General features: G+C 54.0%; 1 protein-coding gene across 1 annotated transcript in view; it reads left to right on the forward strand.

The window, feature by feature from the left end:
* Positions 1-11,929, forward strand: part of MONBRDRAFT_33612 (uncharacterized protein) — a gene marked incomplete at both ends in the record, with an annotated part of 15,934 nt that extends 4,005 nt beyond the window's left edge. The window contains one exon of the mRNA XM_001748241.1: positions 148-11,929. Coding sequence (XP_001748293.1) covers positions 148-11,929 — 11,782 coding nt within the window. The remainder of the gene's footprint in view (positions 1-147) is intronic.
* Positions 11,930-13,318: the final 1,389 nt, after the last annotated feature.

Consider the following 13,318-nt stretch of genomic DNA (forward strand, 5'->3'; position numbering starts at 1 on the left):
GCTTTTCTGTTGCCGAGGTCATGATGTCCGTACAACGTACAACTTGACGCTATCGCGACACGACATGAACCAGATTCAGGTCCTGGGCATCTGTTTGAGTGGTGCCTGCAACCTCAGCGCCCCAAGTGGGTTTGCAGTCGATACCAGTGGCGTGCCTTCAGCTGCTACTGACATTGCAGTGACTCCCGTGACTCAGGATAGCACAGCTCCCATTTTGGCTCAGTTTGTAGAGCTGTCTTACAACGACGCAACTCTGACGCTAGCCTTTTCTGGAGCCGTGGATCCTCAGGCTCTGGACCTATCAAAGATCACAGTGCAATCTGCACAGGAGACCGGCTCTTACAGCGATGGATTCACGTCACTCCAACTTTCGGGGGGAAATTGGTCATACAATGCCTCGGCACCCGAAAAGATCACTGTTCATCTTTTGGCGGCTGATATCAATGCACTCAAAACGGATGCCCTGCTCTGTCAGTATCGTTACAACTGCTTCATTACGGTTGCATCTGCGGTCACAAGTGACTACTCGGGTAATGACGTTTCTGCCACTAGCTCAGCACAAATGGTCGCCTCCCTGCGTCGGGACACCAATGCGCCCGTTCTTGAAACCGTCAAAATCAACATGAATCTTGGTGTGCTTCAGCTGAGCTTTGATGAGCCCGTGGCGTTGGATTCGCTGAACATGAGCTGCATCGAGTTCACCACTCCTTCTGGTGCGGACTTCTATCGCCTCACCACCTTGCATGGGTTGCGAGACACGCAGACCCTGGCCAACGTACCTCTCAGCGCGACAGATCTTCATAGCCTGCAGGCGCGTCAGCTGGCTGCCCCCACCGCACCCACCCGGATGCGAACGAGCTGCGCTCTGGTACAAGACGTGAGCTTTCCGACAGCCAACGAGGCTGGTCTGATCACAAACGCCTCCAGTCTGTCAGTGGAGCTTTTGGTGCCTGACACGCGTGCGCCACAGCTTGTTAGCTTTGAGCTGGACCTGGACGAAGATCCTGGTCTCATCACGTTTACGTTCAATGAGCCCGTGAATGCCTCCTCGCTGGACGCCACCACCATGTTGCTTCAGCCCTCGGCTGATAACACAAGCTCCAGTCACGCCGTGGCCGCGTGCACGCTTGAACCCGAGTACGAGCGGGACGCAGCTGTTGACTTTGTTTTTGGCCAGACCGTGTTTGCGTGTCGACTGTCGGCAGCGGACCAAACGGCCATCAAGTCCAACCCGCATCTGGCCACGAGTTTGTCCACGACTTATCTGAGCCACGCTGGTGGTCTGGTCCTGGATATGAGTGGGAATGCGGCGGGTGCACTGTCCAACGCGACGGCGCAGCGAGCGCGCTTGTATGTGGGAGACAGCACACCGGCGCGTTTGACGTCGTTTACGCTTGATCTGAGTCTGCGCGAGCTGCGCCTGACCTTTAACGACGTTGTGGACCCCTCCTCTTTTGTCGCAGCCCAGATCACCTTGGCTGCGTCGGCCACCGTGGTGGCTAGCAACTCTTATATTTTGACTTCGTCGGAGGCGCCAGGCTCGACTGGATATCGTGTGGTGATTCCACTCAACGCCAATGACTTTTTTGAGCTCGTTTCCCATCCGTCCTTGGCCTTGAGCAGTGCCACAACCTATCTGCAGATGACTGCGTTTGCCTTTGACGATGTCACGGGTGTCGACGTGGCGGCCATCACCACCCCCCTCGCAGCGACTGGCTTTGTGGCTGACGTCATCGCCCCCACATTGACCAACGCAACGGTGGACTTTGTCAACGCGCAGCTTCGTCTGCTGTTTTCCGAGCCGTTGACGAGCGTCTCGATTGACGCCTCGGCTGTTGCCTTGTTGTCTGCGTCTGGAAGCGTTGTGGCGCAGGCAAGCAACACAAGCACCGGTCCGTTGGGTGAGGCTACTTTGCAGTTGCTTCCCACGATCATCCAGTCCCTCAAGGCAAAAAGAATTTGCACGCCAGGTGCCACCTGCTTTTTGAATATCAGTTCCGCATTTGGATTGGACTATTGGAACAACGCCAATGATGAGGAGCTTTTACATGCCGTCGGTGATGTCATCCCAGAAACCGCAGCACCGATTCTCCTTGGTGCGACGCTGCTGGCCAGCAATAATTTGACGCTTACGTTCGACGAACCAGTGGATGTGGCGGCAGCAGCAGCTGTTGACCCCACCACCATCGAATTTGTCGTCATAACCGGCCACAGCGTGGCTGCCAACTTCTCTGCCCGAGTCGTGGCGGTCGGACCATCAGCATCTGAAATCATCGTCGTATTGGAGACGGAAGCTTGCAATGTTTTGCGTGCCGCCAGCATCAGTGAGCTAGCCTCGCTATCCATGCTCTTCAGCGCTGGAGCCGTAACAGACCGCTTCGGTGTGAATAGTGACTCTGGCAACGCAGATGTGGTTGTAGAGGCCCGTTCTCCCACGCCCGCGCCTGTCAATAGCACATACAATGCTGGAACCGGCAGCCTTCGCCTAGTATTTGACGCTCCTATTGACCACACCACCTGGAATGCATCTGCCGTCCAACTGTGCAACGGCACAAGCTGCCTGAACTTGCCCTCAGATACTCCAGTTGAGCGCATTTATTCGACTGCAAGCTGGCCGGCGATTCACGCACCACCCTGCTGGTCAGCCGGAGCCCCAACGCTTTGTGCTAACCTCAGCTATTCAACAACCATTGCTGTTACCCTAACTAATCAATTTCGCGCTCAAGGCCTTCTCTCAAACATTGGGCTGTCCTCGTCGACTACAATTGTTACAGCAGCTGCTGGTTGGCTGCACGATGCCAGCCAAGTACCACTGGCCGCCTACACGGCTCCGGTTGACACCTTGTTGCCCGATGCCAATGGGCCGGCTCCACTCAACATTTCGCTCAATCTAACATCCAACGTTTTGTCACTACGTTTCGACCGACCGGTGGATAGCTCAAGCATCGATTATACGCTCATCCAACTTCACAACGCCTCGTTGGCGTTCGATCTGGCTGGTCATGCGGTCACGCTTGCCAGCTACGACGACAACCGTGGAATTTATGTGCAGCTTGATAACGCTGTGATTGCAGATCTCAAAACCCTTGGTATCCTCACGGGGGCATTACCCGGCACCGCATCAACCTTGGTTCTCGAACTACAGGTCGGTGCCATCGCCAGTGCCTACAATGTCGACAGCGAGAATACAACAGCAGTCGTTGATATTTCCGCCGCTGATGCGACTCCACCGGAGCTAGTGTCCTATGTGCTCGACCTAAACGCAAAAACTCTTCAGTTGGAGTTTACCGAGCCTATTTTACAAGACAATGTCAATACTAGTCTTTTGGTGTTGAACGATGTGGCTCTGAGCACGTCCAAAGTTGACATTTTGAACGCAACCTACCCTAATCAGCAGCAGGTCGTACTAACCTTGAGCGCCCATGACTTTGCAGCGCTGAAAACTCGCATGCCAGTTTGGTCTGCGGCTGCAACCAGCTTGGACATTGCAACCGGTGCTGCCCAAGACACAGCCAACATTGACGCCACAGCTGTCACTAATCGGCTGGCCACGACGGTGGTGCAAGACACGACGGCGCCAACACTTTTGGCCTTTGCTGTGGATGCCAATGAATGGAAATTCTATTTGACCTTCAGTGAACCAGTCAACGCCAGCACATTCAGTCCAAGTAGCTTGACTCTGATGAATCTCGACACACCAGCCCAAACCCTGCAGTTAGATGCCGGCACAACCAGCTCGTACACGGCAGGTTTTCCTCTCCTGGACCACGTCACTTTGACGCTGAATGCGTCAGATCGCGTGCAGCTACAATATTTTTCGGGTCTGTATGAATCTCTAAACTCCTCCATGCTGTCTTCCACGTCAGGCCTTATTCAAGACTATGGATCGGGCAACACCATGACTGCAATCACGCCAAGCGCGCCTCTTGTGGCCGCATCCTATGTGCCAGATACCCTGCCAGCCCAAGTCTTGGCCTGGCAGCTCAATCTTGCGACGGGGGAGATTGTCTTCACGCTGAGCGAGCCCCTGAATTGGAGCACAGTTGATGTGTCTCGCTTGGTCGTCGGCCCAGGCGTCAACGCAAGTGTTCGTCTCGACGCCTCTGGGGCGTTGGCCTTTGTGCAATTTCCCGATGTGTATAGTTTAGTGCAAGAGCTAGTCACAGCCACATACACCCTGGCGTCCAGCGAGCTTGATGCCATCAAACTGTCGACGCGTTGTTTGGTCAGCAGCACGTGCCTGCTCCATTCCCTGACGGCCCTGGGCGCTGATTGGGCGTCCATCGAGGTTGCACCAATCAACGACCTTGAGCCAATTGTCCTTACTCCTGATACCATTGCGCCTAGCTTTGTCCGCTTTGCTGCATTTGATTTAAATGCGGGCACACTGTCACTGCGGTTCAATGAAGCCATCAATGTCAGCTCAGTCAACGCTACCGCCCTTGTTCTCACTGACAGCTTTGAGACTAGCTTTGACTTGCGTTTGAGCAATGACTTGGACTTGGTGGTCTCACCCAACGGTCTTGATGTCAACATCTCGCTCAGCACCACCACTCTGAATCGCTTGAAGGTGGACGTGGCTACAGGAGTTGCCATTTGCCGCCGCCAGCAAACCTGCTACCTGCGCTTGGATAATGGGTTTGTGGCGGACATGAGTGGCAATGCCATCCTCGCAGTGGACCCTGGAACGTTTGTGGCCTCTATTCGCGCGGCTGCCTTTTCAGCCGATACAACTGGACCACAACTCTTGAGCTTTGAATTGGATCTTGGCGAAGGCTTGCTGCACCTCTCGTTTGATGAAATCGTGGACACAGACACCCTCGATCCGACAGCTCTGGTATTGGTCGGAAATAGCAGCACACTCACTCCTTCCTTCACTCTCACTGGTGGAGTTGCAAGCCAACAGACGCAGGCCAGCAACTGCACGTTGATCATGACTGAGGCTGATTTGCTCAATCTCAAAGCCATTGTTGGCCTGGCTACTTATCTTAACGAAACGTTTCTGCTGAGCTCCGCGTTTGTGGAGGACAGTTCAGGGAACTTGGGTGGGGCCTTGGCTTCACCGCTGCCCGCGTCTGCATTGTACACGAATATCCAACCCGCTCAGCTGGAGTCGGTGGGCAGCTTTGATTTGCGTGACAACAAGATGCGCCTCACTTTCTCACAAGCTGTGGACGTGGATACCGTGCAGTTTGGCCGGTTCTATGTGCAAAGCACGTCGGATGGCGGTGCGGGAACGGTTAGTGTTTCTTTGGAGGGAGATAGCGCCGTTTATACCGACAGCACAAAACGCATCATTGACATCTTTTTCAGTCGTCAGGACTTGGTGCGCTTGAAGTTGGACGCCAGCGTAGGCACTACCATTAACAACACTTACATTGCAATGGACACCACGGCCATTCGCGACAAATTTGGCACTGCGGCCGTGGCTGTTTCTCCTTTCTCGGCACTGCAGCCCCTCGCGTTTGTATTTGACACTGCTGCTCCTGTGCTTGAGTCGGTTCATCTCAATATGAGTTCTGGCATTCTCAGTCTGGTCTTCGATGATGTCATCAATGCCTCCACTGTAACCGCCAGTCAGTTTCGCATCCAAAGCACGGGCAGCATTGGGGCCACTGCGTACCACGACCTTACGGCTGTGGAAACCTTGTCGGATGACGGGTTTGAGTTGGAATTGCGCATCAGCCGCAGCGATCTGAATACGATCAAGAGCCTTACAAACCTGGCCACCTCAAGCAGCAACACCTACATTCGCCTCTTTGAGGCTGCCGTCTTGTCGGTGGTTCAGGGTGACTCGGTAGTGGCAGCCACCAGGCAAGCGTCTTTCCAAGCGGATGTGGTCATGCCTACAGTGGAAAGCGTGGCAGTTAATACCTCCAGTCTTACTCTGACCCTAACTTTTAGTGAGACAATCAATGCCAGCCGTGCCAACACGTCCCGCATCCACCTTGCGAGTGGCAGCGGAGAGTTCTTGGTTCTGCCGTTCTCGGGCGTGCAGCGCTCCATGGCCGACCCCTCAATTCTTTTTGTGACTCTAAGCCGCAGCGAGGCCAATTCCTTGCAGCAGCAATATCCTCTCTGCTCCTCAGCATCAACCTGCCTTGTAACGATCGACGCAGAAGGCATTTTTGACATGAACGGCAATCCAAGCATTGCCTTTGGGCCTACCCCAGCCACCATATTTACGGATGACCATGTGCGCCCCGTGCTACAGGCCTTTGACCTGTCTTTTGTGTCAAACTCGAATGCGCAGCTAACACTTTCATTCTCCGAGGTTGTCAACACGACGCAACTGGATCTCTCGCGCCTCGCCCTCACGGACAATATGAGCACCACAATTCAGCTGACTGCAGCCGTGCTCGAGCCGTCCCTGACAGATCGTGTTCAAGTGAACTTGACTGGCAACCTATTGCACGCCATCAAGGCGCCGGGTACCATCGGCGTGGTATTGGCACACACGTGGCTGCGTGCCAACGACAGTTTTGTCACCGATACGCGTGGAAATTTGAACTCCGGCTTATCCAGCTTGCTGGCTGTGAGTGCCGTGGTGAGCGATACTTTCCCCGTGCTTGTGACAGCAGCTGCATTGGACATGAGCGCCGGTACCTTGTTGCTGACCTTTGACGAGCCCATCAACGTGAGCACCCTGTTCGCATCACAGCTGACCATTGGCACTAGCGCCGGACAATTTCGTTTGACGGGCCAGACCGCCGCGAATCTGAGCTCTCATGCTACGAAGGTCACCCTTGCGCTGCTTGCTGGTGACCTGAACCAGGTGCGAGCTTTGTTTGCGGCACAGCCTACCATGACTTTGAACGCAACCAATACTGCTGTTCGGGATGTCTTTGGTAACGGCGTGGATGAAGCAACCACACAAACCCCTCTTGCTCTGACGCTGGCCGTGGCAGACACTACTTCACCAACCGTTCTATCTTTTGACTTGAATATGACATCGGAGATCTTAACGCTGCATCTTTCCGAGTACATTCGCCCAGCATCCGTCGACCCAAGTGTGCTGACCCTACAGGCAGCTGATGCTTCTCGTAATGTCACCCTTGACGTCGAGACTTTGGTCATCGAAACGCAGGTGACCAGCGCATCTCCTTTCATTCGCATCCAGCTGAGTGCCAATGTCATTGACAACGCCAAGCTGCAACTGCAGCCGTGGTTGGACGATAGCTCATGTGTTCTCCATGTGGCAGCCGCTTTTGGGCTCGACGCAGCCAATAATTCGTTTGAGGCTGCTCAGGTTCTGTCCGGCCTCATCAGCCCCGACACTCTGCCGCCACGCTTGCTCAGCTACGACCTGGTAGATGTTGCCAACTCGGACACCGTTGCTGCTGAGCTGCATTTGAACTTTTCGGAAGCAATCAACGCTTCAGCCGTGGACGCAACCACCATTCTCTTGCTTCGCTTTGCGAACGATGATGGCGTCGTGTTATCCAACGCCCAGGCACCCGTAACTGCAACTGCTGCACGCCTTCTCACCGTTGGTATCAGCTGGCCAGAATTTGACCGCTTGCGGACAGCCGTTGGCTTGGGGTGGTCCATCTCCAGCCTGTACCTGGCACATTCACAGCTCGCCAACGACACGGCTGGTAACAGCATTGTGGAAATCGAGTCTAGTGCACCCCTCGCAGTAACAGCTCTGACGGCAGACCTGGTACCACCCTCCGTTGTGGCGTTTGACCTTAACCTGTCTTCCTCAGTGCTCACCTTGGAGCTAAGTGAACCTGTGAACACTTCAGCACTAAACACCAGCATGCTGCGACTCCAAGCCTCAGGTTTGAGTGCCGATGTGAGTGTGCTGTTGTCCGGCTCCGAGCCCGTGCCAGACTCGGGCGTTCTGGCTAGTGAGCTGGGGTTGCAACTGACCACTGAGGTGTACCACACCATTTTGCGCACGACCAGCCTAGCGATGAGCGCTGCCACAACCTTTTTCTCTCTGGAAGGACCCACAATTTACAACGTTCTTGAACCGGGTGCAACCGTGGATGCCAAGGGCAATCAGCTCATTCGCATCAACGCCTCGGATGCGCTCGCTGTGCGTACTTTCACTCCAGACGCCGTTGCTCCACGCATCGCAGCATTTGATCTAAACGTTCAAAACGGCACAGCTACTCTTGTCTTTTCTGAACCCGTTCAAGCTGATTCTTTGAACGACGCCACCCTTACACTTCGCGGAGGCGAAGACGTCAGCGGCACATCTGTTGCGCTGGTGGCAACCGCCGCAAACTGGACAGCACCCACAGTTGTGGTTCTTCAACTGACCGTCACCACGGCCAACCAGATCAGGGCCACAAACAGCATTGCCACGCGTTTCAACAACACCTACTTGCACGTAGACAGTGGGTTTGCTCTCGATTACAACAACAACTCGGGAGCTGCGGGTGTTTTGCAAGTCCGTTCTTTGTTCACTGACGGTAATCCTCCTAGTTTGGTCCAAACTTTGTTTGACGTGGAACTGGGTGTGCTTGAGCTGTCCTTTGACGAGCCTCTCAATCTGAGCAGCACTCAGCCGGGTGCAATCACGCTCTTTTCAAACTCGTCAACCATCAACTACACGTTGCCCGTCAATGCAACTCTGGAGGGCACAAACGACCAAGTGCTCTCGTTTGCTCTAAGCAGTGCCGAGTTGAACATCATGAAGAAGGCAGCCGTCTGCGTGTCGGCCGCGACCTGCTATTTGACGTACACGGAGAACTTGGTCAAGGACCCGGAAAGGACGAGCGTTCGCGCTTTGCAGCGCGAAGAGTATCGTGGATTTGACGTTTTTACCCGAGATTCATCGCGACCCTATCTGCGGCCTCTGGGCTTTGTATCTTTCGACCTGGCAACAGCCAATATGGTGCTACTGTTCAACGAGGTTGTGGATATGGCCTCTTTGAACGCTTCTTTCATGACTCTGAGCTCAACGTACAATCCAGCTGATAGCGGTGCCACCCTGCTGACCTTGGATGGCGCGACGGCAGCTAGTAGCGATTCGGACTTCAGCTTGCAACTGCAGCTCACCCCCGCGCTGCTTGCAAACGTCAAAGCAAGCTCGGGCCTGTGCACGCTGCCCACAAATTGCTACGTGCTGCTTGGGGCGGAAGCTCTCGCTGACATGTCTGGCAACCCCGTGATAGCCTCGAGTACCACCTTCCCTGGATTTGCAGTACAGAACTTGCAGCGTGATACGGTGCCACCGATTTTGACTGGCGCCTCGCTCAATATGCAAGATGGTGTGTTGACCCTTGCGTATGACGAGCCTGTCGTGGCAACACCCCTCAATGGCTCTAAAATCGAGCTCTTTGCGAGCGGTCAGATGACATGGCGTGTGACTTTGTCAACCGAGGCGGTTGTCAGAACGCCCAGCTCAAGCGTGACTCTACGTCTATCCAGCGTGGACGTCCGTGCTATCAAGAGCACATCGCTTGTGAGTAAGCCGATTTTGCTGCTTGACGCTGCTGAAGGGCTGGTGGAGGACATGGCCAACTTGCCCAACAATGCCCTGGCCAGCGCAAATGTGACTGTCGTGGTAGCACCCGTTGATACACGCGCGCCACAGCTTGTTAGCTTTGAGCTGGACCTGGACGAAGATCCTGGTCTCATCACGTTTACGTTCAATGAGCCCGTGAATGCCTCCTCGCTGGACGCCACCACCATGTTGCTTCAGCCCTCGGCTGATAACACAAGCTCCAGTCACGCCGTGGCCGCGTGCACGCTTGAACCCGAGTACGAGCGGGACGCAGCTGTTGACTTTGTTTTTGGCCAGACCGTGTTTGCGTGTCGACTGTCGGCAGCGGACCAAACGGCCATCAAGTCCAACCCGCATCTGGCCACGAGTTTGTCCACGACTTATCTGAGCCACGCTGGTGGTCTGGTCCTGGATATGAGTGGGAATGCGGCGGGTGCACTGTCCAACGCGACGGCGCAGCGAGCGCGCTTGTATGTGGGAGACAGCACACCGGCGCGTTTGACGTCGTTTACGCTTGATCTGAGTCTGCGCGAGCTGCGCCTGACCTTTAACGACGTCGTGGACCCGGTGACGCTGGTGAGCTCAGAGCTCCAGCTCTGGGGCAATGCAACAGGTGCCTTTGTGGCACATTCTCTCACGCTCGAGTCAATCCCGGTCACCACCAGCCCAAGCTATCATGTCGTGATTTCGCTTTCAGCCGCGGACTTTTACGCATTAACAGCTGCGGCTCCATTCCACGGGCTCAACATGGTCTATCTGACCATGACAGCTGCTGTGCTCGATGATGTCTTGGGGAATGACGTTTCTGCTGTCACTCAGCGACGACCTTCTTTGCTTGTGATTCCTGACAACTCGGCGCCCGCCGTCGTGGCCGTGGTTTTGAACCTGACTGCAGAGACTGTCATCTTTACGTTTTCCGAGTCGATTAACGCAAGCGCCCTTCAGCAAGGGCAGTTGAGCTTTGGCGACGTTGCAAACACGGAAAACGTGACGTTGACTGACGCCAGTGTTGTGGACTCCGACAGTCTGGAAACAGTCGTGTCGCTGTCCCTGGACGAGGAGTCCAGCCTGCGCATTTTGAGCAACAAGCAGCTTTGCACTAGCCAAGCCAATTGCCGGGTTCTCTTGACATCCGCCTTTGCCTCGGATTACAGCGGTAACGCTCTTGATTTGACTGATCTTGCCAGTGCGCCACTCGTTGTGGTGGCAGACGTGCGCTCACCTACCCCTGTAGGCTTCTCCGCCAACCTCGCTCTGGAGACACTTACGCTGACATTCTCAGAGCCTATGAATTGGACTTCAATTGACGTGACCAGTCTCTCTGTACAAACATCACGTACCATGCCCTCGGCCACGGTCACTTTGACCAGCGATTGCAGTGTGGTTGCAACACAGCGCTATGGCAGTGTAGGCGTTATTCAACTCTCGGCAGTCGTGGCAGCGGAGGTCAAGCAGGACCTAGAGCTCTTGTCCTCCGCAAATCTCACATGGCTGCAAGTCGACGCCGCGGGCATTCGAGATTTAGCTGGCAACGAGAATTCGGCGGCTGTGCTTGCCGTAGGCGTCTACACAGCAGACAGCACTGCACCTGTGTTGATCGGGGTGGCTGTGGATATGGATGCAGGAACCATGACACTCGAATATAACGAGCCCGTCAATACAAGCTCAGTTGTGGCAGACCTGGTGCAGGTTTCGCAAACTAACGGCAGCTATTCCACGACACTCGATGCTGCCACAAGTGTGGCAACAGCCGCGCGCTTGAGCCGTGTGATCCAGCTCAACTGGACGCAAACTGACCTGAACTTTTTCAAAGCCTCTGGCATTTTCCAAACACAAGCTGAAGGCTTTGTGCGGACACAAGCAGCCTTTGTCACAGATCGTGCCGGTAATGACAACGAGATGCAAATGCTTGCAGTCAGCAGCTATGTTGCGGATGCAACAGCACCTCGGCTATTGGGTTTTGATCTCAACATCTCCACGGAGGTGCCGTTTGTTGAGTTGGAGTTTAGTGAAGCGGTCAATGTCTCAACGCTCCGCCTAACGAGCATGACCTTCCGTGCAGCACAGTCCAACGATGAAGCCCGCGCTGTGAATGTCACACTTGGGACCCTTCTTGGTGTGGTTGACGCGCAAGCACATACCACCGTGCAAGCACAGCTCAGCGCACTGGATCTGTTGGCCATGAAGGACAAGGGTGTGGCATTGACTCGAAACACAACCTTTTTAAGTACTCTGACTGGCTTTGTGTATGACTATGCGGGCAATCCAAGTGCCGAGGTTGTCAGCAGCGCTGCGCTTCAAGTCTCCAACTACGTTGGGGATCAAACTGGTCCAGAGCTGCTATTTGCTGCTGTGGACTTGGATGCTGGTACACTGGATCTCACTTTTGATGAACCCATTGCCAATGGCACTCTCAATGCCAGTGGTGTGCTATTGAGCAACGTCTCTCAGCCTCTCGTGATTCCTTAAAGCCTGTCAGCTTCAGGATATGAATTCTGTCTTGTCTCCAATCGCCTCTTTCAAAATGTCTTTTCCCTCGTTTCTTGATCTACTTGTCTTTTTGACTTTTGGCTTGCACTCATCTCGACTTGGATGTTTCCTGAGCTGTGGCCATTCCTCTCTCGTCCTTTGTGCGCCCCGATATTTTATCACGAGTGACGCGTTTTATCCGATCTGTCCTAACCTCCTTTTAATTGAGTAGAACACTTTGTAACAACATTTCCGGTCACGCCTTGGTGGTCAAAAAGTATAAGACAACAAAAAAAGAAAGAAAAGAAAAAAAAACAGGGACAACGTCAAACAACATCCGAACATTGCAGTTCGCGCCGAGCCTCTGGGCTCAGTGTTTAGACGAACAATCCTCATTCACCCTCTGGACCTGGACTTGCCGAATGAACACGATTCTTGATGACATCAGCATTGAGTCGAAAGTCGCGAGCTGTGCTTCGCTTCATTTCCCTCAAAAGGGATGGCAAGTCGAGCTTCTTACTCAGCTGCGTTGGGCAAACAAGGCAACAGAGAAGTGAGAAAAGATGTGTATGCGTGCGTTTGTCTTGAAAACAAGCGCGCTCCCCTTCTTCAAAAAGAGAAATAACTGCCTGCAAGCCAAAGCTCATTCCCGGCCTCACTGCGATGAGATGCCGCTCAAATTGCTCGACGGCAAAGGTCAAGTCGGGAATAATGCGCGCATCCGTTTTGCCCTGGAATGTAGACAAGTGTCTTAATGTTAAATAAACAAGATTGATAAAGACTGGCAATGACAGTGGAAGCATGACAGTGGAAGCACGATCATCGACATACAGCAAGGGTACTTGAAGCGTTGAAGGCATCAATGTTGAGGGTCATGCCGGTGGGAATAGGGCCCGAGAAATATCGAAGGCATTTCGCAACAGAACCGTGCAATAGTCTGGTGCCATAACTGCACAAGCAAGCGCACTGAGTCGAGGATTCAACTGTTGAACGTCAAGCAATGAACAAAAGCGAACCTGGCGACACGTCGCAAGAGAGCCTTCACAAATCCGGTCAAGCATCCGTAGGCTCTCCTCACGCTCTGCAACGCGGGGTGGATCCAAGCGCATGGGTTAATGAAGCAGAAGCCAACGTCGGTGCGCGGTGCAAACTCCGACACGCTCTGACAGCATTGTGGGCGCGACCCATATGCGATTGTGGGCACGTGGGTCCTAAATCAAGGCAAAGTGATTGTTCAAATCGGTCTTACCTTATACAAGGCCACAAAGGGCTGAGCTTTGTTGTAATGAACGGTCAAGAGCGTGGCCAAGACATCTCCAGCGGTCAAGGCGACCGTACACAGCTGCTGCGCCATCGCAGGACAAATTGTCAGAAGGCTGTTGTGAGGTC

This window comes from Monosiga brevicollis, genomic scaffold, assembly GCF_000002865.3.
Source record: "Monosiga brevicollis MX1 MONBRscaffold_22 genomic scaffold, whole genome shotgun sequence".
Lineage (NCBI taxonomy): Eukaryota > Choanoflagellata > Craspedida > Salpingoecidae > Monosiga > Monosiga brevicollis.